This window comes from Mytilus trossulus, chromosome 13, assembly GCF_036588685.1.
Source record: "Mytilus trossulus isolate FHL-02 chromosome 13, PNRI_Mtr1.1.1.hap1, whole genome shotgun sequence".
NCBI lineage: Eukaryota > Metazoa > Mollusca > Bivalvia > Mytilida > Mytilidae > Mytilus > Mytilus trossulus.
In genome coordinates, this window is record NC_086385.1 from 21,720,108 (window position 1) to 21,747,761 (window position 27,654).

The 27,654-nt window shown below is 30.6% G+C and overlaps 1 protein-coding gene across 3 annotated transcripts; it reads left to right on the forward strand.

Moving 5' to 3' along the window:
• The first annotated feature begins 1,435 nt into the window (after positions 1-1,435).
• LOC134694866 (vasopressin V1b receptor-like) lies at positions 1,436-25,955 on the forward strand. Of its 3 annotated transcripts, none has more exons than XM_063555968.1 (7): positions 1,436-1,527; positions 15,630-15,714; positions 16,123-16,264; positions 19,573-19,910; positions 20,707-20,848; positions 21,517-21,624; positions 22,104-25,955. In XM_063555968.1, the coding sequence occupies exons 2-6, from the start codon at positions 15,643-15,645 to the stop codon at positions 21,561-21,563; spliced, it is 741 nt and encodes a 246-aa protein (XP_063412038.1). In that variant the 5' UTR covers positions 1,436-1,527; positions 15,630-15,642; the 3' UTR covers positions 21,564-21,624; positions 22,104-25,955. The 3 variants fall into 3 exon arrangements, with proteins under 3 accessions (XP_063412038.1, XP_063412035.1, XP_063412037.1); XM_063555965.1 differs by lacking the exon at positions 1,436-1,527 and adding an exon at positions 2,038-2,863; XM_063555967.1 differs by lacking the exon at positions 1,436-1,527 and adding an exon at positions 12,630-12,707.
• Positions 25,956-27,654: the final 1,699 nt, after the last annotated feature.

Sequence of the window (27,654 nt, forward strand, 5' to 3'; positions counted from 1 at the left end):
ATGTTTATGACACAGACATAGTTTAACTGCAATAAAATGTAGGATTAATTACCTACAACGGTCAAATTCAAGGGAATATTTTTTTAGACTTACTTTCGTATGCAACCGGATGTGACGTACCATATTTGGTGGTATTACACCTTAGATATCAAATAACTGTATTTTCATGGAAAACAGTAGTTAATTCGTGTGTTCTAAGAGAGAAATTTTAAATAACTGTCTTTTAAAATAACATAAAAATACGAAAGTAGACAAGCCATCAACCCAGAATCGTCATTGGATTTTTACCTCAAATTACAACATTTAGATGTTCAATGAGTGTTTATCTTATTAAAGCACATAGCATATACTAAGTACAGCTATTTAGAGGTTTAAAAACAGTTGCTTACACGTCGATGCTTTGTGATTAGATCTGAGTAAATGTCACCTCATAAGAGTAAATGTTATCTTTAGTTTAAAAGAGGGACGAAATATATCAAAGGGACAATCAAACTCATAAATCGAAAATAAACTGAGATAAAACTTAGTAAAAAAATGTTTTACAAACTAAAACCGAGGGAAACACATCAACTACAAGTAGAAGAGGAAAACAACAGAATAACAGAAACACTAAAGTGCAACAAAAAAAAACCACTTGCATACATTCAAACGTACAATTTGATAACAATTGGCAGATTCCTGACTTGGTACAGGACGTTTCGAGAAACGCATATTGTGGGTTGTTACGTTTTAGGGGTAGCTTAACCTCCCTCTTATATGGTAAAGTTAAAAACTATAATCTTGTATTGGGGAAAAACCTATTTTCTTTTATAAAATAAACACGGTCTCCATGTGGTCGCTTTTAACCAATGACATTCTAAGAAATGTAAAGGGTGTATGATTATGATTCATCTTAAGCTAGACATCTTTGAATTGTTTGGTATTGTTTTTCTTCACAAACCTTGAAAATGTAAAAATCACAGGGGTAAATGATACACCTGTTTTACAATCTAACAACACTGCGGGTAATTAAACGTTTTTGGTGATAAGGCAGTGATCTGCATTTTGTATGTAATTATTATTTTTCATGCTTGAAATAAAAAAATATTTACTACACGAAGGAAATGAAAGGTACGACAGGTTATGCAGTCGACACTTTTAGAAAAGAAAGAGTTTGTAATACATATGTCTTGTCAATCCTAAGAATATTTATACTTTGCTTCAGCTCAAATGTGGCATACGTAAGAAGGGAAGGGGCGAAGGACAGAAAGATGTAACGATGGGTTTCAAGGATAACACTTTACGCCCGCGGTAGCATGGACGTATAAATATACTGGTAGACGACACATTACATATAATGATACGATCTTTTGATGTTGATTGATTGTATATATATTAGCTTATTACTTTTAAAATCTATAACAGATGTTATACTACAAATATATCGATAGATATAACAAATGTTTTAGCAGTTTCTTTTAAGAAATTGAAAGTTTATAGCTCTAGAACACAATGTGGTGAATAAAAATTTACTGTCATAATTCTGAGGTAAGTTGATTCTGACATATATTTGGGTTTTAATATTTTTAGATGTGCACTTTAGATTAAAGATGAGTAGTTTATAGACCAATGACTATTTTGTTTAAAAATCTTTTTACACTTGCTTTTATTTGTAGTACTGCCTACAATCTAAATAACTCTTATACCAAATGAAACAATGTGTACTTTTAGTGTATAAAATAAAAAACAAATTAAGAAAAAAGTTACGATCTAAGTTAAAGTTGCATGCTTTGACCAGTGATTTAGTTGTTTTGCTAGTAATGATGAAACATATTACGTTGAAAGGCAAATTTAGTTTATATGATGACTAGAGAGTCAGAAATTATATAGACACAATTATAAACATCGAAAAATAAATGATTTTTGTGATGTAATTTTGGAGGACCATTTTGTCCATATTTACAGCAATTATTAAAGTGCTTAAGCGATGAAACATGACTACAAATAGTAAGTTCAATCCTCTCACGAGACAGCACTCTAGATAACTAAATCATCATGTGGTTGGTTGATTGACAATTTTAAAGCGTTGGAAAGCTCTCATCGATAATCTGCAGTGATTTTTCTGGCAGTATATAGTTGTAGGTTGCACAAAGTGTTAACATTGAGGCGTTATCTTTAATTTTGCAATAATTGTCTACTAGATGATCAGGTTAAAATAATCTATCTTTATAACACAGTGTTATTTTAACTCTACAGTAATTTAAAGACATGGATAAAAGTTGAGAACATCTAGTTAAAGTGACTTTCGACTAACGATATCAGATAACATATGAACAATAACATTCTTCCTTAAGTGTAAATTCCGGGTCCTGTCATATATTGGTGACCTGGATTGTACTTTACGAAGACTCATTGCTTGTTCTTTAGAAAAATATATCCGCTGTGAACCTTTTAAATATTTTTCTAAAAGCAATAGCTACACTGCAAATATATATAACGACATCAAGTTAAAATAGAAATAACTTTACGAGGTGATGTCTTTTGTTTTATGTTAAAGAAAAGCTACTTTTTTGGTGTTTTTTACGTATTTTGTGATTTATATTTCTTTGTACCGAGTAAACCTGATTCTGGAAATGAGAGACAAAGAATAATTATCGGTGTAACTATATAACATCTCGTATTGGTGAGAATTCCATGTCAAGTATTTAACTGACCTTTCAAAACTTTACTTCGTCTTTGCAATCATTCCGATACAGACGTTTAAGTTGTTATATGTGATCAAGATAAACAAATTAACCCCATTGAGATTTCAACAATAATTTCAATACATTTCATGTTATGAACAGTTGCGCTGAAGGAGTACGATCTTAATTTGCTCAGAAAGGTAAGTGATTTGTTTGAATAAGTGCAATTTTGTATTTATCTTTTTTATTTGCTCAAATTGAATATTGTTTTAGTCATAACTGATCACTGATGGCTTAAAGGTGTCAGAATTGTAGAAAATAAAATATCATCTTATGTGCAATAACATTTGTGCTTTCATACAAGTGTAATATTATCTTATTCGTAAATATCTTATCAGTATCTTTGCAAAAATGTGTTTTCCTTATTTTTTTGGAAGGTAACAAACGAAGAAATATCTATTATATTTTACAACCAATCTCTCATTTATGGTACGAATTCTTTTTGGGCAATTTGAAGAGGGAAAAGGGGGATACATTGATAATAGATGAAAAAAGTTTTTACTATCGCAGTTCTAGTTACTGTGAGTTGTGTTATTTCATTGGTAGTGTCTTATTCGAATTGGCATGACACACTTGTCTTAATTTCTTCAAAGGCAGAATTTAAAAAAAAAGTCAAAGCCCTACTACATTTTGATACTGTAAATGATGAGACATGTTAAAAAGGAAAATCAAGACGCAATTGAATTAATTTTATACCATTTTATCAGTAATTTGGAAATAACTCTTATCAGAGCGCAGCAACACATACTGACACTGTATTCAATATTTGATATCCGGGAATGTCACAGACAACATTGATTAACAATTTCTATTCGGTCGTACCTTTTAGATTTTAGAGATATTCTTTTCATTACTGTATAGACATTTTATCATTATTGCGTAGTACAAAAATTTTCTTGAAGATTGAATAACAAATAACAAGTTCTGGTACATCAGAGCTATGTTATAGATTACAATTGCGATATTGTAGTAGTGGTCTCGTGAGGCGTCCTTAGATAACAAATGTACAATAAAAGACTCCCTCCCCCCATGTTTTTGAATTTTGCAAAAATGTCGAAAAAATTCAGATTTTCTTTTATTCGATAAAAAAAATTTCATTTTCGAATTTGCTCTATTCGCATTGAATAACTTTTAAGTGAAAAGGATAAAAGTAAAAATAAAGGATAAAAATTCTGACTGTACGTAATAAGTTCTCACAGAAAATGAATTAAAAAAACATACGATTTAAGGCAACGGTAGTATACTGCTGTTCTAATCATAAATCGATTAAGCGAAAATAAATTCGGGTCACAAAACAAAACTGTCATCTCAGTTGGGACATGACCATTAGCATAACCAATGATACATTCAGTTTATATGTTAGATTCACAAACTTAAGATAAGAAAACACAGATGTGATAATGTGTTCAATCGGCGAAAGTTAGAATTAATGGAGATTACTTCCGTCTTATTTCCTTTAAAAACGTTTCATGTTAACTGCAAGGAACGCCAGAGTATGTATAAATTAACCTTTTATAGGTACCATGATTAACATTTTATTCATATAAAGAATAATTGTGTTTGTATTCTAACGAAATGGTTATGAGTGATTAGGCATACAATGGATTGTTCAGCATTCTCAATGCTTATGTGTGCAAAACAATTGTCCGAGTGTCTATGTGATATCGATCCTCAGTTTCGAAAATATCAGAAATTTATGATGGAGACTTGTTATTCAAAAATATATTTAATTATTCAACTGCAAACCTCTTGGTAATTGATCCCCATAAATTTCATTGTATATTATTTGAATAAATTTCACGGAACACTATCAACAATGCATTTAATGTAAATATATTATTGACAAGGAATAATAAATTAACCAACACAACCAATACATTGATATTTAGTAAATAATTAGAAACATCCTATTAAAATTAATTAGATTATATGAAGATAAAATCTCACAAAAAAACAACAAACAAAAAAAACCAAACTAATAGGACATTTTCGAATCAATGTGCATCTGTTATCATCAGTGTGATCGCTATCATTTAAGTATCATATTTCTAACAAAAACGATTCTAAATGGACAAACAATCGTTAATCACAGATGCATATGAATATACGAGGAGGTCACACTTTAGCAATCTTCCAAAGTGACAAAACTATTTCAGTCTGTAGTAAATCAATTTTGATCTAAAAAGACTAATTTAATCACAACAGTTTTAAAAGACTGAACAAAACTGAGAATACAATATCAAGTCATTTTTTGGAGTTTCTCGACTGCGTTAAATTCAGTATTATAAATTTAGAAAATTCGTTTGCAGTCAATTGAGTACTGGTCATTATATGTTCAGGTCATTATATATTCAGGTCATTATATGTTCAGGTCATTATATGTTCAGGTCATTATATGTTCAGGTCAGTAGTTGTTATCACCTGTAGACCTCAACATAATACTAATGTGTCTAAAAGCTACATACTGGATATAGGAAGATGTAGTGTGAGTGCCAATGAGACAAATCTCCATCCAAATAACAATTTAAAAAGTAAACTGTAATAGGTTAAAGTACGGTCTTCAACACGGAGCCTTGGCTCACACCGAACAACAAGCTATAAAGGGCCCCAAAATTACTAGTGTAAAACCATTCAAACGGGAAAACCAACAGTCTAATATATATAAACAAAACAAGAAACGAGAAACACTTATATATTACATAAACAAACGACAACTACTGTACATCAGATTCCTGACTTAGGACAGGTGCAAACATTTGCAGCGGGATTAAACGTTTTAATGGATCCAAACCTTCTCCCTTTTTCTGAAACAATAGCATAACATCACAACATAGAAAAACACACGATAAAATATCAATTGGCAGACTTAACTCAATCAAAAAACGTATGATTACACAATGAACGAATAAATTTGATCTGCGATATCTGAATACAAATGCACAGTTAATTAAATATTAGAGACAAACATTCATGACCCAAAAGCTCACAAACAAATTCAAACAAAGCCATGGCAGGACATCACTGAGAAATATATAACCCTTCGAAAATATTGATCAATATTCACTTTAGAAAAAAAACGCTTTTAAAAAAAAAATTATAATCTTGAAGTTTATATAAATGTAGTAAGAATAAGTGAAAAATCCCAAGTGTATCTAGCATAATTTCCTTTTTCGTTACAGAAAATGGCCTTAAACGAGTTACAGCAAACAAAATTACAATGAGATTTTTGAAAGACTATTTTATCAAATACAAAACTTTTTCTTTATAAGATTGTGTGGAAGTGTAGTGTACAGAGTAGAAAAATCATAACTGTCAACAGAATTGTAAGGACCATTGAAAGCATGTATTTTATCTAAAACCTCTAAAGAATTTTTAACACTAACACTCCAAAAATAATTAATACCATTATTTTCATAAGCTTTATTACAAAAGCTAATAACCAGTTCTTTGATAGTAGTAAGGGAGGTAGTTAGAAGCATTGATAGATTAGTAGTAGAACACTTACTCGAAGCGGAGATGAAACGGAATTTAAATGTTTTTTGTGTAATTTTGGTTACCAGTACATGGTTGGGACTTTCAAATGTTCGGAAGATGCTTTAAGCTGTGTAGTGGCAGTGGTATGCTTGTTAACGATTTGACTCTCTGTGGTGCGCACTGACCTGAATGTAGAGGAATTGATAATTTCGTTTTGAAGAACTTTCGTGTAGTATATGCGTCACACCACTACTACATTATTTGCTGCCTTGTCTGCTGGTACGAACACAAACCGCTCTGCGAGTACATTGAGTTTGTTTTTTTTATTCTAGAAATGGGTATATCATTCATTTCAGAATTGTTTTCTAAATGAGATATTCGAATATAAACGGTATTCATAATTTTATTCAAATAACTGTCATCGATGTTGAGGGTGATAACATGACATATTCCACGGTCATCGACGATGTTGAGGTCTCCTGTGATAACATGACCATAGGGAATAATATTTAAAACTAGATGTTTAGCAATCTCAAGTGGAAGATCATTATTTTCTATATTGACGTCTGTTGAAATTGACGTATAATTAAAAATCAAATTTCTGCTCGTTTTTTTTTTTATAAGAATACGAAATAATGGGTTGTTCTATATTATCAAAATATGGAGGTATTAAGCTATAGACAGAAGAGTCATTGAATATGCTAGACAAATTGATTTTCAGGTTTATCAATAATAGGAAAAAAGCCTGTGATGACAAAAGGCTGTAATAATACGGGTGTATTCATAAAACGGGCTAAAAAAAGTTTTATCACACTCTAGAAAAATAGCATATAATTTACCTAAAGGTATCTGACCCAGTTTGCATAATACTTGATGTCTGCCATTATTCTTTATAATAGATAACAGATCAGCAAGTGTATAATTTATACGATGTTTAATACGTTGATTACGGTTCTGTCGTTTACCATGAGACCTATTATTTCTAAGTCGTTTATCAACAATATTAATGACATCGATATGAGTTTTAGATATGTTCCCCTGCCCTAATATTTTATCATTTAGACCGAGAGGATAAGCTGTTTGAAGTCTTTTATCCAAAACAATTCGCGAACTTCGCGTGATTTTTTAAATTGCTTGTGCGATTCTCCGGGTTGTTTTTGAACGGTTTCGAGCGGTTGGAATTTTATATATTTCGGGTTATGATTATGTTTATCTAAATGCTGATATACTAAACTTTTGAATTTTTGGGGTCTACGAAAGCGGTAGAAAGGTTCTTCTGAAATACTCTCGTCCCGTCTGTTCCACATATTGAATACCACACTTAGGTTGGGTTTGAGTTACCACATACATTAGGTTTTGAATTTTTAAGGTAATATCACAGGAAAAGGAGAGCGAAAAGGTTCTCCTGTTCACTGTTGACCTTATAGTATTTTGAGAAGTTAATCTAAAACAGGTTAGTAATTTTTTGGCATTGCACGGGAAATTTTGTAGATATCCATGTGCATTTTTGTTAAATAATCTGTCTGTAGTGGCATTACCAATACGTTTATTTATGCACGTAGATAACATAGAAGATGTGTTGTTGATAATATTTTTTTCCATTCCGTAAAATACTGGTATACTTTGGAGATTCTGAAGAAAATACTATAATAAATTAATGCAATAACAAAGAAAGCATAATGATCTATTCTAATAGTTAAATTAAAAAAGTATAACTAATAGGGTCAAGGTAAATATAAATTTAACAGTCCTGAAATTAGTTATAATTGTACTAATTCTTATATGCATACATGTATCAAGTCAGGGTAATGTAGATTCAATAAGATATAAACGTCTACTTTGTCAGTTGCTATTTAAAATTGAGAATGAAATGGGGTATGTGTCAAAGAGACAACAACCCGACCATAGAGTAGACAACAGCCGAAGTGTACCAATTATTATTTAATATATGACCATTCCAGATACTTCACGTTAACAATTATGTAATTGATTAATAATCTGTCTGTCATTCATTTAATAGCAATCAATTAATCACTTAATTCAGAATACCGTTATACAATCCCTTCACAGGGTGCCAAATACTGGAACAAATGTAAACGAGCCTTCATATTCTATAAAAATGATGGACATCAAGTAACTGAATACATAATGAATTATACAATTCATCTATGCTTCACTTTTACGCTAATTCATTTGGATTTAAAGCATTTGAACATCAATCATTTGTCTTTCTTTATTTTTCATAAAAATTAAGATTCTCTCTGATAATGGCTGTTGTATTTATTGTGTGTCAAAAGAACTGATTTAATCGTAACATCTTCAGTAGCAATCTATGTATTTATGGCTACAAAATAGCAAATAAATAAATGTATAATTGGCAGATAAAGATAGTAACTTTACTTAAATGACAAACATGAATTAGAACGCTAATGAAGCACATCATTATAATGTTAATACAGTGACAGGCAGACAATAAAAGTCTGTAGATTGGCCTTGCTATAAGACACAAAGAGTTCAGGTTATTATGCTGTATTAGTTTTTGAACAAGTATACCTTAATGCAAATCCTTTCTTTACTATTAAAGTTCATCAAATATATTGTATAAGACTACATAAATAATTTTGAAAATTGCAGGTTAACCTAGTCAGCTTTGTAAGTTGCATGACTTCTCTTACAGTTTATTCACTATCAGTTTAATCGTTAAAAATGTTAAACAATTTCGAAATGATAAGTTTGATATGCTATTTTTTCCTTGTAGTTATTTGAGAGACAAAATATTGAACATGTTTAACCCCGCCGCATCTTTGCGTCTGTCCCAAGTCAGGAGCCTCTGGCCTTTGTTAATCTTGTATTATTTTAACTTTTAGTTTCTTGTGTACAATTTAAAATTTAGTATGGCGTTTATGATCACTGAACCAGTATATATTTGTTTAGAGGCCAGCTGAAGGACGCCTCCGGTTGCGGGAATTTCTCGTTACATTGAAGACCTGTTGGTGACCTTCTACTGTTGCCTGCTATATGGTCGGGTTGTTGTCTTTTTGGCACTTTCCTCATTTCCATTCTCAATTTTATTATATATGTATGTAGTATCGCCTTTTAAACTGCCGTGTTTAAAAAAGTCCATATTCTAAGAAATTTGGAATTTCCACCAGTAACAGTATAACAAAAATATCCAACAGTTAGGTGAGGCAATTTCTATCAGGGGGAGCAACAAAAAAAGAAAACAGACAAAATAAATCACTATCATTAACAGAATAAGTGAAAAAATATAATATATTTTCGAACTTTGTCCCTACAACAAAGGAGTATCAATAGATATAAACGTGTACCGCTTTAAAGATTTTGAAATTTAAAGAAAATTGAGAATGGAAATGGGGAATGTATCAAAGAGACAATAACCCGACCATCGAAAAAACAACAGCAGAAGGTCACCAACAGGTCTTCAATGTAACGAGAAATTCCCGCACCCGGAGGCGTGTGTGCCCCTAAACAAATATATACTAGTTCGGTGATACTGAACGCCGTACTAATTTCCAAATTGTACACAAGAAACTAAAATTAAAATAGTACAAGACTAACAAAGACAAAAGGCTCTTGGCTTGGGACAGGCGCAAAAATGTGGCGGGGTTAAACAAGTTCATGAGATCTAAATCAAGTAAAAAAGGGAAACTAACAGATTTGAAATCATTTTTTTTTTTATATTACAATGGAAAATTAGATGAATATTTTTTTGATTTTTAAAACCAACTGTCCTAGATGGAATGTTGAACACTCACAAACTTATCAAACACACCACACTCTTCATAAGCTGTTGGAATCCAATAGTCTGTCCAGTAGTTTTGGCTATTAGTTGTAGTCTGTCATTATTGTTATTCATTAAGTGTTATCGTCTTAAATCAGGCAATTAAAGTTTTTTTTTATTACATAGTTTCACATTTGTTATCCCAGGGCTTATGAGAGCGAACTTTCTATAGTGAGATGATGTTAACTCTTGTTGATGGCCGAACGATGACCTGTAGATGTTTACAACTTTTTCATGCAGTCTTCGGTGAATGGAGATCTCATTGGCAATCACATCACATTTCAAAGTATTATATTGTCAAGATATCGCTTCAGGAAATGTAAATACGTTCGGAAAAGCGCAAATTAGCTGTCACTACGACGAAGTTATGTCAATAATCTGTTAAGATTAGTAATTTTCGTAGTTACCTTTAAAACACTTCTTGTCACAGACTTTATGTTGAATTTAATTTAAAGTAGATAAATCTAAAAAAGCATGATACATGGATCCAAAAAACAGCAGATCTCTCAACAGTGACGTTTTCGTTCGAATTACTTGATATTTGTCGGATGGGACCATGTATAATTTCTCTTTGGTATGCATTTTGTTTTTGTTGAAAGTCGTATGGTTCCCTATAATTCTAACATTCACATTATTTGGTCCCTATTTGATATTTGTTTTATTGGCAATCATACCACTGATATAAAGGGATGTAGCAAATATCGTTACACAGAAAACTACAATATAACATACATAAAGGTACTTAATAAATTTATATCGCAATGTCGCGTAAGAATGAAGTTAAATATTACATATACAACAAAGAATCTTAAAAAAGAGAGATGTGTATATTCAATAAATATATATTCTATGTAGTTGTGAAGTTCTGTCCCTCCAAAAAAATAAAAAGTTATATTTTTTTATAATTTTTATAGTAAACACTGCCATATTATTCTTTGATGAATGAAACGATATTCTGTCATTCTAGTGACTTTATTAATTAGAATCATGCAGTGCCAAGTCATTATTTCATTTACTGTTGTTTATCTTTCGAATGACTTTATTGATTTTTACACATTCATTCACCTTTATTCATTATATATGGCGTTGTTGTAAAATAATTCACATAATTCGATATATGCGCTATGTTGAGAGAAAATATCATAGCAATTATTCCACTGTAACGTTTTTGGCAACCGTTATACATTAAGGGAGTAGTCTTTCCTTTTTGAAGTACTATTGGTGCAAACTAATTATGTAACAGGATTTTTTGTCACATGGTATACTTTCCCTTTGGAAGAATTAAACTAGTGTAATGAGTTATTAACCCCGTCAAGCATAGACAAAAATCGCTACTGCATTACATAATAAGATCTACACGCAGCAATACAAAAGCTATAACGTTAAAACAAAGTCAGCAATACTTTTTGTATCTTTTGAGAATGGCAACACACTGTGTGATACACTTTTGCTAATTCCGCAATCAACCCCAAGTCTGTGTTTCCATTATAGACTTTGAGTGAAAATCTTGATAATCTATGTGACTATTTGAAAAATTGCATTCTTATCCATTTGTCTAAGCAGATTGCAAACGTTATTAATTGTGTTTATATGTCTAAAGACTGTTCGCTATGGTTAACTACATGAACCGAGAACACTAAGCCTTTGGTTTAATCATGATTCTCTTTTCATTAAAGTGCACTGTTGAGTTAGTAGGTTTCTGATTGTTTCAAGATAATTGATCGCTATCAATAATGGTCTCGATTGGCTTTAAAGTATAAAGAATAATGATAACATTTAAATTGTGGTGAAAGAAACTAAAACTTCCGGAAAGCGAAATATATAGAATAATCGGGTGATGAAATATAAAGAATTGAAAATAATATAATGGTCAAATGAATAATAAGAAAAGACCAGAGTTCCAGTACATATACTTTCTCTATTTCCTTAAACTTTTTACACATATCATTGTAAGAGACATGAAGGCTTGGGGACAAATACAATATATTGTTCATTATAATTAATATTTCCAAAGGACACAGCTCGTTTAAAAATAACTGATCAGCACTGTTTTTTAACATGTCTCAGACATTGTTGATAAATAGTACAAGTTTTATCATAAGTCTGGCAAGAATTGTACCCGTGACAGCGCTAACAATGCAACTTTTAATAAAATTTTAAAGGGGAGTTACTCTTTTGAAAATGGTCGATCGTCTTCCATCCGAGATATTGATGATATGAATATTTATTGTAAGTTTTATTAAAGTTTGGCACGAATTGTACATTTTAGAGCGCTAACAAGTCCAACGCAAAAGTGTGCGTGGGGAACAAATGCTAATAATAATAGCTAGAAACAAAATGCATTACTACTGTCAACAACGTTTTTCACTGGTCAATCCTTATAGCGATACAACAAATAAAGGGATGATTTCCAGTAAGCATTTTTATTTTAAATTAACATCAGTTTAAATTACAGCTTATTTTTTTTAAATTATCAGCAATGAAATAAACAAATAAATATCAAAGAGACTTATTCACCTGAACTAATTTACTTGATGTGAGGTATTTCATTTGGCAATTATTTTTGTGTAACATTTCCGGATGTTTTTTTATATTTTTCCCGTGAACGTGTTTAAGTTTTTTTTAGAGTATCACATAGCACCTTGGTTTTGAACGAGAAAATTTAACACCAGCTATAACTTTTTGAATGTGCTATAGCCTATTGACAGGTATGTCTGAATAACAAATTACTTGAAGTCTAAATAAAGAAAGATTCTATAAATACTTCGTTTTGATAATCTTTTATTTTTGACGGTGAAAAGTCGCGTTATCAATTATTACACGTAGAGGTGTAAGGTAAACATTAAACCACTTAATCTGTTCCAGATGTGTAATTTTATATATATAATTATTATTAATTTATTCATTTATTTTTTGTGCTAAATTAGATACTTTTCACACAGAGAAATTATTGAAACAAATTGTCTTTTTATCTGGTTAACAATTATAATTAATATTTTTACATCCTGGTATCTATTATGGTTTCTTTACATGAATTAGGCTTTGAATACATTATATATATTTGGAGATTCCGTTTTCTGTTCACAAATGTGATGAGCTTTGTATATAAATTTATCAGTTTTGTAATCAAATAATTCATTATCTATTTTATGACCAAATATTCAGTTCTTCAAAGTTACTACAGTTTTACAAGCAGAAATCACATAGAAAACATTTGTTTAAGAAACAGTGGTATTGCAGTATTTGAATAAATCGAATTTACCACTGTTACTAAAGTTTTACAAGATAGATTATAGTGTAATAATTTGAAAAGAAACACTCTATATTTTTATCTTACAAAAGAATAAAGACAGATTTTGATATATAAATATTACATGTCGAACACGTTAAATACTCAATGTTTAAACCTTTTTTTTGAATGGTTAAAACCAATTTTAATCTCAATATTAGTGAATTTATTATAGATATTCTGCAGTTCATAGTGTCCACATTTCTAATTTATCAAGATAATAACCATTCTTATTAATGTATATATCATTACTTGTTTTTTAGCCATTCTTTTAGAAAATCATTCTTTTAATGGGAAAATTCTGACATCCGTTTATATTGCATCTTGAGCTTTTGTAGAATATGTTTCCCAATATGTTATCATTTTCAGCTTGTTGACGAACAGATTTGAGTTTTTTAGTTATTTTCTTTGTGTTTTGTTTACCCATGCTTTTTCTATATTCAAATAAAATTATGGAAGCTTATTCAAATCTGGAGTTGAGTTTATATCATTTAGGTTCATACGAAATATAAGAAATTTCTTTCCATATTGGCTAAATTCCCATATATATATATATATATATATCTTTTAATCCACCTAATTTTGAAATGTTTATATAATCATGTTAATTATTCTTGAACAGAAATCTGGTAATGCATAGCTTAAGAATGAATGTTAAACATTTTTACCCCGCGCAACACGTTGGGATAGGGGACGCGTGCATAGAAAGAGCGTGCGTCTGTCCGTTCATAAAGGCTCTCTCAGATGTAAAATTCTTAACAGAATTGAATAAAACTTATATTGTAAGTTGATATTAGCAATGATGTCTCGGATGAAAACGAATATCAGTGCCGATGTTATATTAGTTTTAAGGAGTTAAAGCCCCTTGGAAACATTCATCATATACAAATGTATACTTATACATCCCGTATTTGTGTTATTGTGCTATTGTGAATTTTCTAGTTAGGAAAATCTGTTCAAATTAAAGCAATATATATTGTTGATATTTCATTTATAAATCGAATCTGAAATTGAAATTCTTGCATATCGAACATCAACGATACAATACAAATTCTTTTTTCTTAATTTTTTTATAATGTTACATTAATAAATTGTCACGAATAGAAAGTATATATATTTCGAACAAATAAATAATGCATTATAGATTATACATTGAAAAATTCATAAAAATAAAAACAATAGATTGCCGGTGATCAATACTGGTAATTCAAAATCCCATATTTGTAATGTTGTTCTCTTCAGTGAAAAACCTTCCCAATTTTTCTGCATGTTCTATCGTTGAACTTTTCCTTCATCATTGTTACTGGATTACTCGGGGTTATATACTGAAAGGAAGGTGATATTATTCTTCACACATGTTAAACCAAAATCATCGTCTGGTGGTTGGCATCTATTGCTATAAGCCTAACAATTTTTACATTTTGTATTGGTATTTCAAATCAGGAGGCTAGTTGTTCCTTTTCTGTTGTTTACCCTCATTTTTAAACAATGAGGCTTAACTCTCTATAATATTTCATTTTTATTTAACTTTGCATTAAACATAACATTCTAATGCAACAACGTTAGTTTAAACATATTTATTTATAGTGGATTGGGAAACAAGTTTTGCAACTTATATGAATCCCTTTCCACTTAACGTTTGTAACGTTCATTTTGATTGGATAACGTGGCATCAATTAGGAGATAACTGTATTGCATTATAAGCTCCGACGGCATCAATTGGGGATTTGATGGTCGCAAATTAAGTTTACTGGCGACACGTTAGCGGAGACAGTAAACGGGTATTTGCGACCATCAAATCCCAAATTGATGCCGTCGGAGCTTAAAATACAATATTGTTATCTCCATTCTAATGCAACTGACAGAAAACAACGTTAAAACATGTATTTAAAATCTGGCATATGCCGTTTGGGCTTGCGCGTACGTCCCATAGCATCAATTGTCAATTGATGCCATGTAAGAAAGTGACGTTATCCAATCAAAATGAATGTTACGAACGTTGTTGCATTAGAACTGACAATTGATGCTATGGGACTTACGCGCATGCGCAGACAGTATATGACAGATTTTAAATCCATGTTTTAACGTTGTTTTCTGACAGTTTCATTAGAATGGAGATAACAATATTGTATTTTAAGCTCCGACGTCATCAATTGGGGATTTGAGTGTCACATATACCCGTTTACTGTCTCCGCTAACGCGTCGCCAGTAAACTTAATTAGCGACCATCATATCCCCACTTGATGCCGTCGGAGCTTAAAATACAATTCAGTTATCTCCTTATTCGTGGACAATATATACATGCTCATGTACTTCATGTATACTATTTTTCTCTTTGTAGATATTGAAATACCATGGCAACAAATGTTACCCGCAATGTTACAAATGACAGTCAGTGTTTCGATTTAGGACCAATTAAAAAAGAGGTGAGTAATGTTATTATAAAAAAATCCTTGTGCTCTATAGTGCGTTTCTTATCCTTACTTATATCAAACTTATACAAAAACAAATCGCACGTAGTTTTGTGGTAATGCTAATCTTTTTTTCTTTGTAAAATCAAAACTAAGACAGAATAAAACGTATTATTCATATATATAAGGAAAACAAATATACAAAACAAAACAAAATAAACCCCGATTTCCCATTGCTGACTCTTCTGTTATAAAAAATGTTAAAAAACTATGTGAATGTTAGATAGTTATAGATTTTAAAGCCCAATTAATCCAGTTGGCCCATAGAGATTCGACAAAACATTTGGTATTTGGTATTTGGTTACATTTAGATATACTGAAAACCAATGGAAAGTGCTGACTTCAAATTTTTGAATATTTCAGCCATTTGGAGGTTTGATAAAATGGATTGCTCTCACAGAGGCAGCAGGAATAATTATACTTAATACCCTTCTTATACTGTTGTTAGCCAGACGGAAGAAACCAAGCAGAATGGCCTTCTTTGTTCAACACTTAGCAATAGCTGGTAAAGGTTTTTGTATTTTTTTTATATGATCTTAGGCAAATAAATGATAAAGTTTCCTAGTCAAAACTTGTGTTTAGAAATAATTTCATCGTGAACAGATAAAATGTTTTGAAAACTAAATTTGTATTAGTTATAAAAGGTACCAGGCTTAGAATTTAATACGCCAGGTGCGCGTTTCGTTTACATGAGACTCATCAGTGACGCTCAGATCAAAAATGTTAGAATGCCAAAAACAAGTAAACAGTTGAAGAGTGTGCACATATAATACTGGTATATTTCGGCACTGAGTTGGGGAGTTACAATTTTAGTGTATAGCACAATGGAAATTAGCTTTACAAAACAATATTTGATAATAAACACGAAAAACGGTTTCTATATACAGTATGATCTGATATAACGTACTATTTAGGGAGCATAACAACGTAATTTCACTACCGGTCTTTCGAAAAAATGTCTTAAACGTATATCTTAACGAAATCTGAACTTATATCAGTCTTATAATCAACCCCAGTCTCTTATCGATTATTATAACAGAAAATATGCAGACATAATGACACCTTTTCTTGTTTCTGCTGTGGACAAAAACATTTATATGAGAATAATCTGTAGAAAATAGCAGTATCGATGTATCAAAATGTTAGTAAAGACATATGTATAGTATAAAGAAAGCAAGATTCCCGCCTCTCCTCATCTAAGATCTAAATTATTTAGTATATTTGTAACTAGTTTAGCAAAAACGTGATACTTACAAAATAGTATCTATTATTTTTAGTAGCATTTGATTTTCACACCAAAACACTGTCTCTTCCATTATGAAAGCAGCAAATCACACAAATATATACTTGCATGAGAATGCTCTAATATATAGTTTTTGTAGCCAACTTATTCAAATGTTAGACATATTTCCATCAATTTGGGTCTGTTTTCCTTCCTTCTGAATGGTATATCAGCCGTTTACATAAGATGTTCAGCTACATAACCACTTAGCTATTCGGAACCAAATTTGGTGACAATCAGTCATATGATGTATATTGTAACAATATATCAATAGATCTAACGCAGTGATTCTCCTGTGGTTGGTATATAACAAAACGTTAACGCTAGACTGTATGTACATATTAACTCCAAAAAAGTCTTTTCATCAAAAAAGATGGGAAATGAAAAACAAAAACACTTTTTTTTCTTTGGAATGAATCTTTTTAGCCGAAAAAATGTTTTGTCTCACTGACATATATTTCTATAAAGGTTTGACAAAGTCACCAAAAAAACTGTAACGTTTGAATGTATGAAATATTTACCGTATTTATAATAAACGAAGTGGATAACACTCTGTCTCGCTTTAAACAAGTAAATAAAATGACCAAACTATCCGTCGATCCATAAGGAAGCACGATACAAAGATTGTTTTACTTCCATGCTCCAACCTTTAAAATGCTTTAACTTTCTTATGACTGCATATAAATAAAATAAATAAAAAAATAGATATACATATATAGATAAAAGATAATCTTTTAACTGAATGCAATATTTTTGGTATACAATCATTATGTTATCAATTATTGTGTAATTAATGGCAAAATCTTGGTCAGTTCACTTGAATGAATTTAGCTCTGTCCTCTCTATAACTACACACATCCATGAAGAAGCTAATTTTAATTAAAAGTGAAAAATTGTGAAGACACAGTTAAAATTAATTTACATAATTTTTGTATAATACTAACATTGCATTAATTTGAAAGAGTAATCTGTTAGCTATCCATAATTACTACTTTTATAAATTTTCAAGCATTATATAGAAAGTTACAGCATTTTAAAACTGGGGAATTGAAGGTATAACTTTGTATTGTGCTACCTTAATAGGATTACTGTCCTGTTTTAATATTGTTTTGTTTATTTTGTGAAATAAAATAAAAATAGAGAGGACTTTTAAATAACAAAACATCAACATAGCAAAATATACAATTTAGTCAAACGATCGAAACCTCATTTGATTTATAAAAGGAGTTTTTAATATCAACCACAGGAGAATCCAAAAGTTAAATGTAAAATGGAGATGTTCTATTATTTTCATTTTACCAAATTCAGTATGATTTTTACCGAATATTTTCAAAACTATAAAAGATAAACTAAAATGAGACCTGTACAAAGACTGTATGATTTAAAACGTCAACCAACTCCTTATTCCGCAGTCACAACGTTAACTCACTTTGTCCATTTCTGGTTCATTTAAACATACATTGAAGACAAATAAATTCTTTTTCAGAAATAATTATGAACAAGACATTATTTAACCAAAAACAGTTTCAACATAATTATTACAATTACAGTGTAGCAATGTTATTTAAAATATACAATGACCTATAATGGTCTACTTTTATAAATTGTTAATTGGATGGAGAGTTGTCTCATTGGCACTCATACCACATCGTCCTATATGTATATCCATAAATGATGAAAATAATTGGTGGTTTTCGTTTTAAACCCTCCACTACTTTATATTCTTGATTACCTTGATACGTATAACATAGACGTAAAAATATTGAACAATGCATTTAACATTTTATAAGGTAACAAAATATAATTAGCTACTGGTTATAAAAAAAATGACCACTCATAAGGCCATAATAAATAATAGGTTTGTTTGCCCAAACGCTACCTACCCAGAAAAAAAGCTGCCTACTCAAATTCTTTTATTGCCCTTTTTTGAAGAAGTTTTTTTTTAATCAAATAGGCATGAAGACTAATAAACATATGATACTGCAATTTCTTTTTTTGAAAAAGAAAAAAAAAAGAAAATGCCTACCTACCTACCCACTGTCTCAACCTTGGGTAGGGTTTGGGCAAACCAAATTATTTTTAAGTGTGGCCTAGCTATCATTGCGTTACACAAATATACCACTAATGGGTAGCTTCAGTGTCTGAAATATTTTATGAATATTACCTTAACCAATGTTTACTACTTCTGTTTAAACAATTATAAATGGAATTTGATGCGACTGGCATACAAGTGAAAGGTTTAGCTAGCTATAACACCAGGTTCATTCCACCATTTTCTACATTAGAAAATGCCTGTACCAAGTCAGGAATATGACAGTTGTTATACATTCGTTTGATATGTTTAGACTTTTGATTTTGCCTTCTCATTTTGGACTTACCTTTTTGAATTTTCCTCGGAGTTCAGTATTTTTGTTTTTTTACTTTATACAAAGTGAAGAAAATCTTTTAACAGATATGCATAATGCATGAAGCTTTTTTTTCATATTTATTAGGTTTCTTAACCTTTTTGTGTAATTTTTCTTCTTTTCCAGATTTATCAGTAGGAGTGCTATATGTTTTACCAGACACTATTTTTTCAAGGTTTCTTCATAGCTGGGAGAAACATTTGTGTTTGTTTCTTTATGGATTTTGTGCAAATATAACAATATTTGCATCCACATTTCTAATTGTTGTTCTGACGATCGACAGATTATTTGTAATAATTAGACCAATATCAGCTTCAATGACAGGAAAGAAATATCGTTATGGATTAGTATCCTGCGCATGGTTGCTAGCTATCATAATAGGCATACCCTATGCTGCTCATGCGTACTTTTCGTGCACGGTTCAGGGTATAAATATATGTGGTCATGATTTCGATAATACGAAGGTACGTATAAAAATTAACGTTTTTGGTGTTTCGATTTTTTATTCTTCCTTATACATACATGTTTATAAAAAAAAGTAGACGAGGAATGTTTTAGTCTCAATGACCAATTAAGTAAGATTCTTACGCCACAATTATCGCTAGTCATGAATATGCCAGTAAACGTAATAAAAGTTTATCTAATGTGTGCTTGTTAAATGTATAACCTTTTATCGACTCGCACTTAGATATTCGGAAAAAAACATGAAAGAAAAGTATACTGACTTTATCTGAACAAAAGTTTCATTATAAATTAGTACACAGTACTAATGTCAGCATTTTATATTCTATGTTAAATATTGATATATTATAATGTTATCACGTTTAATCGCTACAAAAAAGGAAAAACTATCTGATCAAGTGTGTCGACCAAAGCCATTGAATAACATATGGTTAGCTCCACCGTTAGGGAGACAACGTATCATTAAACACTTACTCCTAAGTATAGTACGACTTATTCATACCGTGGCATGATTTGAACGAGATATTGCAATCGTAATTATATCATTCCTACATTTGGTACAAGAATAGACACAAAAACCACACAGTACAATACTTCGTACCAAAACCAATATTCGACTCCTCCGCCTAAAATAGATAAATAGAAACAAAGACAAACAATATTGGTTGACACATGATCAAATTAGTACTCGGTACAATCACTAAATAATTTCAAGGGTACAACCAAAAGAGTACTTTCTGCTTACTACAATAACACAGATTTCTATTTTCTTCACATTACCGTACTTGTATTTTACAGGCAGTAGTTGTTGCTGAAGTTTTTATCAATGTTGTAATTCCTGTCATTATCATATCATTCTGTTACACATGGATTGTATATGTCATCAAGAGACGAGAAAAGGCGGGATTCAATGCACCACAGAAGGTCAGATTCTCAGACGGTATGTTAATATGTCACACGTTTACTGGTTAATGGGGAATAGAATCAGTAACATACACGTAACAAACATACAAATCTGTTCGTTAAATACAAATTGATTACTTTGAACAATTTTTAAAAGAGATAAACATGTAAAGCGCTCTTGTTTTATAATCAATACTACTGCAATTTTTTTCAAATTACATAGCATAATTTGTAGAGGACTTTGTCCTAATCCGTTTTTTTTTTGCTATTTTTGAACGGTACAATCTTTTTACATTAAAGTTATCATTATAAAATGCATTTGTAAAGTTTTCTCGAATGAATACTACAGTGGCTATTAAGAAATCATTTATACAATGAGAGACTTACCCAATAAACTGTTTTGATTTTCGACTTGTAATCTATATTTGTATAGTTCTTATACTAATAATTTCTATGCATAAGCTCAATTCTTGGACGAAATTCTGGATAAATCCGATGAAATTGCTGATCTTGATCTGGTAGAATGCTAGAATATATCAAGCTCCTAGTACTTGGTTTACTGTGGTTAGTTATCAGCAGCTGTGCACATGTGTTCTGCCAATTACATCCAAAGCAGCTCATACTTATACTTAACCATCGCAGCGATATTTAGATATTCGCTTACACGAAAATGAGATAAATTTGAATTCATTTAACATTTTCAAGGGTCTACAACTTTGATTGGTAATTTCAAGAAAACTGAATCTAGTTGATCTTCCGTGATAACAAAGGCTAAGAAGAAAACTATAAAGATTTTGTTAGTAGTAGTAATCGGTATGTATTATTATGGGAAACATGAGAACAATTGCTTACTAGTATATTCGTTTATATTTGGTTTTATACTCGATACATTATAATAGGAATCCCCTCCTTTTTCATTAGTTCAATTAGTGTCCTCAAAGATATCAATTTTAATGGCATGTACAAACAATACTTGCAAAATAAAATTATTAAAAGTCTCATTTTTTCCAGTTAATGAAATTAAAATTGGGGTCCGAGAAGAAAAATATATGTTTATTTGAATCTCTGTTGTAAAGTGAATACATTAATTGCAAAACAGAGATTAGGAAATACACTAAAGTTCAAAGATCATTGTACAATACAGTCTATCATTTATATAGTTAATACATGTTCGAATGAAAGTTGTAAGTAGGCCAATCCATTTTTATACTGCAATAATGTCAACGAAAAGAGCATTTGAATGACAAAATGAAAAAAAAGAACTTACTTTGATTTTTTTTATTTTATTTCAGTGTACATCGTTAGTTGGACTCCAATTAATGTGGCACAAGTACTGAGCGCATTTGAATTTATTCCGCCAAACGAAATTTTTCTCTTTTTACATGTGCTAGCCCCGGTTAACAGTATAATGAACCCATTGGTATTCTTGATATTTAATCGTCAAATGTTTGTGCAGGATAGGAGTAGAAGTACGAGTACTGCATATAACACCGCTACTCACATTGAATCCGTTCATCATTGAAGGACATATTGTGCGGACATATTGCATTTTAATGCATGGAATTCGGGACAAACACCGTGTGATTTTACCTTGGAATGTATATATTATAAATGAAAGACATCTATCGAAAACATTTTCATAACATAGAATATACAACAAAGTATTGCCTTGCTGTTGCTGTCAAATATGAAAGACGAATATAAAGAGGAAGAGTTTCAAAATTTATTTGTTTTTTTAAGATTTCGAAATGAAAAATTCCTTTTAATGTGTATCCGTGCCTCATTTGGTCTGCATTTGCAAATCTTATTGCTATTTTTTTTCCATTCAATTTTAAGATAACCTTATATATGAATATATCTGTCACACATTTTAATATGACGGAGATGATCAAGGAAGTTAATTTACCGTTGATTGTACATGAAAAAAAAAACCTTCATTCATTAACTATAAAAAGAAATTCGGCCAACGTATGTCAGATCTTGTTTAATCTTTAATCTTTTAAGAGCAAATCGTTTACCACTTGTTTTAAAGAATAATTTTCCGATGTATACATAAATCCGAATGGGATATTAGCACCCTGTATGAAAACATAGAACATGTAATTAAAATAAAGTTCTTAGAAATGTACGTTTTGTTATAGAGATAATAATAAATAACAAATCACAAAAACGAGTCTAACACCAAAATCTAACAATTGAAAAGACTAGCAATCAATAAGAGCGACCAATACGTTACTATAAAATCTAATATCGTCCATTAAACTTAATTTTATTCCGATTTCCCATTTACACCATAGTATCCTAAATGGATTGTAAAATAGTGCGAATAGCTTTAACGCATTTCTGTTATATTTATGATTACAGTATAAAAAAAACAGATGCAAAATGCACATAATGCAACATTTATTAAATGAAAAAAAAGTTAATGTTGTTATCATCGTGACAAATTATCTTTTGATTCTTTTTTTTGAGAAATGGATGTACTTTTACGATGAAGAGAAAAACTACGTTGGGACTTATGTATAGTATTTACGGATTATTACAGGAACGTTCATTAGGAGATAACTGTATTGTATTTTAAGCTCCGACGGCATCAATTGGGGATTTGAGGGTCGCAAATAAAGTTTACTGGCGACGCGTTAGCGGAGACAGTAAACGGGTATTTGCGACCATCAAATCCCAAATTGATGCCGTCGGAGCTTAAAATACAATATTGTTCTCTCCATTCTAATGAAACTGATAGAAAACAACGTTAAAACATGTATTTAAAATCTGTCATATGCCGTCTGCGCTTGCGCGTACGTCCCACAGCATCAATTGTCAATTGATGCCATGTAAGAAAGTGACGTTATCCAATCAAAATTAACGTTACAAACGTTGTTGCATTAGAATTTCAGATGACTTTTTAATTTTTTTGTAAAAATAGAAAAGAATTGTGGACAAATATTGTAAAGATGCATTAGCTGCCGAATTCATACAAACTGAACTTATTCTAACTCTTCAATTTGATGTAATGCATATCAAACTTTATTCAAAACTATAAAAGTTTCATCGGAAACATAATGCGCGGAATCAATATAAAGCACGTTTTGTGTATATTACTGACTAAACGGAATCTAATAAACAAATGAAAACATTCACATGAAACTATATATTGACTCCGGTAAAGTAATTATTTAAATGAGATAAATAAAAATATTATACAACTTGACAGGTAAAATACAGTCTTTTCAAAGGGGCACTATCTACGAGATATATGAAAAAACTAATATATATATTTTTTGCCTCAATCAGTAATGAAATACAAATAGTGAAATAATAATTACTTTGTAGAAGCCAATAAGGTTCAATTTTGTCAAAATAAGCAAAACAAAATTGATTCGACCTCATGAATCCGTGTTCATGTGAACTTAAATTTAACCCTTTAGCTTGAGATAGATAGCACGTGAATTGTATGTGTAAAGTTATTTAAAGGAAGAGAATGTCAACATTGAAAATGAAACTAAGTAAAATCGTTTGATTGATTGATTCGATCAACAAATAAACATTCTAATACAGGTAAATACGACGATAAACATTTATTTTTTATCTGTAATATGAAATTAAATAGACCTTCATCAGCACGTGTTTGCTTAATCCATTTATATTTATCTTTACATCGCTAATATGATCATCGGATGACTACAGAGGTCAACTCGATAAATAATTAGATGGCGTTTAAACTCAAATAAACACGAAATGAAGCTACGTATTTTCATGTCTGTGCCTTGTTTATTGTTTTATTTAGACTTTTAACAGTTTGGATAAATGTTTTACATTGTTATAAATTAATATGAGAATCAATTTTCTCTGTACGTTTGGTACGCGTCGGTCTATACACCAATGTGTGACGCAGGCATAAAGTATATTCTTGGGAATGCAGTTTTATTCTAAGTATCACATAAAATATTCAATTACTAGACAAACAGCAATGAAGCATTAACTGAAATGCGATATAGATATCTTACGCTAACTCCCAACGATGCACAATTAAACTAACAAGTAAATCGAAAACCTTCACATTGGCAATATCACCGTTTTTTTTTTTTATATATCAAAGGTGAGCATAAAGAAACGCGTTTAAGCCTCCTGACCGGAGCTGAATTTGAATGTTTAATTGGATATCATTTTATTAAGCATTTGTTTTAGTTAATTATGGGGAAGTCCGTGAAATTTATGTTTACGTAAGGGTTTTTAAAAGTGATTTATTTCTTATATTGTAAACTAGTTTTATTCTGCTTAATATATTATATTAATGTCAGTATAATCTTTTATATACCAATGACTTAATGATATTGTCCATTTAAAAATGTTTCCATGTTGTGAACACTGGCCATTACTATAGGTCTAGCACATAAATCAATCGATTAAAGTTTACATAATTTCAGAAACAATGGCATTTAATTGATATACGATCTTCAGTCGGATGTCCCTTTGTCCCTTAGCAGCCATAATATTTTTTTGTTAACTATCCGCTAGTACATGGATTTATAAATGAAAAGCACGTGAAATAAAAATACTCTCTTGTTATAATTGCTGCTACGGGAAATATATAATATGTGTAAAGACTTAACATGAACATAAGGAAACATAAAAAAAATTCAATGAGACAGCAGTAGCTGCTTTGGGAAATACTGGTAATACACAGTCTATGTTTTGACTAAACAGGAACATAAGGAAATATGAAGTATTCTCCAATGAAACAGCAATAGCTGTCACCAGAAATACAGGTACCAAATAGCCTATATATTGACTCAACATGAGCAAGAAATATGAATTACAAATTAATGAGACATCAACCCTAAAGAAAACAAATGTTTAAACATTTTGAAGACTGAACGTGTCGTAATAACAGGGTATACAAATATTGTCTTAAGTGTTAATAAATGGGATAAGAATTTTCATTAACACTTTCATGAAAATGAAGATTCTGATTCCGTAAGATGGTTGAATTTATACTTAATGTTGTGTTTCTTAAAATTGTGCTGAATCATTTTTTAGATATAAGTATTTAACTTCCCGAGTGTATGTATCACAGCAAATTAATTAAATCAGACATTAGACAACAAAGACATCTTGTATTCATTTATTTCAATTGTTTTTTATGTTTAAACTTAATTTACATTCTTTTTAAACTAAGTGCGGATATTGACTTATTGGTTTCTACTTTAATTATCTCAAAGGATTCATTCAGCTGCAACTCATAACTTTATCAGCGCCATTAAACATGTCATTACACCTTTGAAATTCTCATTTCATTCCCAAATTCCAAATATTCTTATAACTACAATACATATGTTTTCAATTCAGAGGCCGTGGAAATGTGAAATCGGTCACCAGTTCTGACTCATCAGTTGATTTTGTTTTGTTAAAATGCTTAATCTCAATTCCCATGGGGAAACAGGTTTTGAATCGTTATTATCTAATTTTAAGGACAGTTTCGGATCACCGAACAACAGCAAACATGCCAGACTTCTACTTACTAAAAACAATTTATTTACATTAAAGTGAAGAATAATTGTATATATTCAACTATGGAATGTCGAATTTCCTACAAGCAACATAGACTTGCACTGCAAAACCACGATAAAAGTGTACTCCATCAAAAGTTTACTCAATTTCTAGTTACTCTGTGTACTATTTATGGAAAGAACTGTTCAGAAAGAACGAAATAAAATTGGTGATTACAAGAGTAATAACAGTTACAAATGTACTGTTTAAATTCAAATATAAAAATAACTATGCACAGATCGAAAGACATGATTTATGTCTAATAGAATTAATAAGGGTTGTTAATTTTTTTTTCAACAATCCTGGGTTCGTTTCGTTCTATCATCACATACAGAAACATTGATTCTTTCTTTGATTTGAACAATTCCCGTGAACAAAACTTGAAACTTAAACTATTTATATGTAATAGAACTGCCATTTCTACAATTACAGGATTAAAAAGTAAAATCACAAAAATACTGAACGCCTTTTTGAAAAAATTTACTGGTGTATAAATTTAACCAATATACTCACAAACAAATAATAGTCCATTGTAAATATTGCCGGCGTCTGGTTTAAATTGGTTTCAAGAAGAAGTTCCGTCGACGTCAATTAAAAAATGTATAACGTCTACATCAACAATCAATCATATTAACAAATACACGTATATGCAAACAATATAAGAATTATAATGGTATAATGTCAGCAAGTATTTGGTCCTTGTATTTCATTACAATATGTTATGTTGAGAGAAGCAAAAGAACATGACCCACCTGCACGTTGCTTTTATATTCAATTCAAAGGTTTATTACCATATAAACTTTACAGTTTGTGACATATAACAACAACAAAAACAAATAAGGACAATAACTAAGTGACTCAATATATATACACAAATTCAGGTAAATATTAAAAAGCCCCCCCTGTCCTCAGTTCCATTGACTTTTTTATAAAGGATCCTAGTTTATTCACTTGTGTTGGTGTTGATGGGTTAAGTATATATATAACTTTGTCATTGTCTGTGAGATTAGCAAATGAATTTATACATCCCTTTACAGCACATATGACGATTATAAAAAGTGGTAATAACAAAATATTATGCACCATTGAAAAGTACTCCCGACATCCTGTCTATACTCATTATTTAGTTTAAACATGAGCAACACGACGGGTACCACATATATTTAATTATGTCAGTCTTTATCCTGTCGAAGCGCTTGACATCACATTATGATATTGTGTGTTTTCTTCACCTCTTTTTCTAAATTGCGATTTGTAAGTTATAGTAAAAATGCTTTATATATTGCTAAAAGT

Bases quoted from the DNA above. Each gene is read 5' to 3' on its own strand.
- LOC134694866 (XM_063555968.1), top strand. From the start codon at position 15,643: ATGGCAACAAATGTTACCCGCAATGTTACAAATGACAGTCAGTGTTTC. The intron at 19,911-20,706 runs GTACGTATAAAA...TGTATTTTACAG, and splicing joins ATGATTTCGATAATACGAAG to GCAGTAGTTGTTGCTGAAGT. The intron at 20,849-21,516 runs GTATGTTAATAT...AACATTTTCAAG, and splicing joins GAAGGTCAGATTCTCAGACG to GGTCTACAACTTTGATTGGT.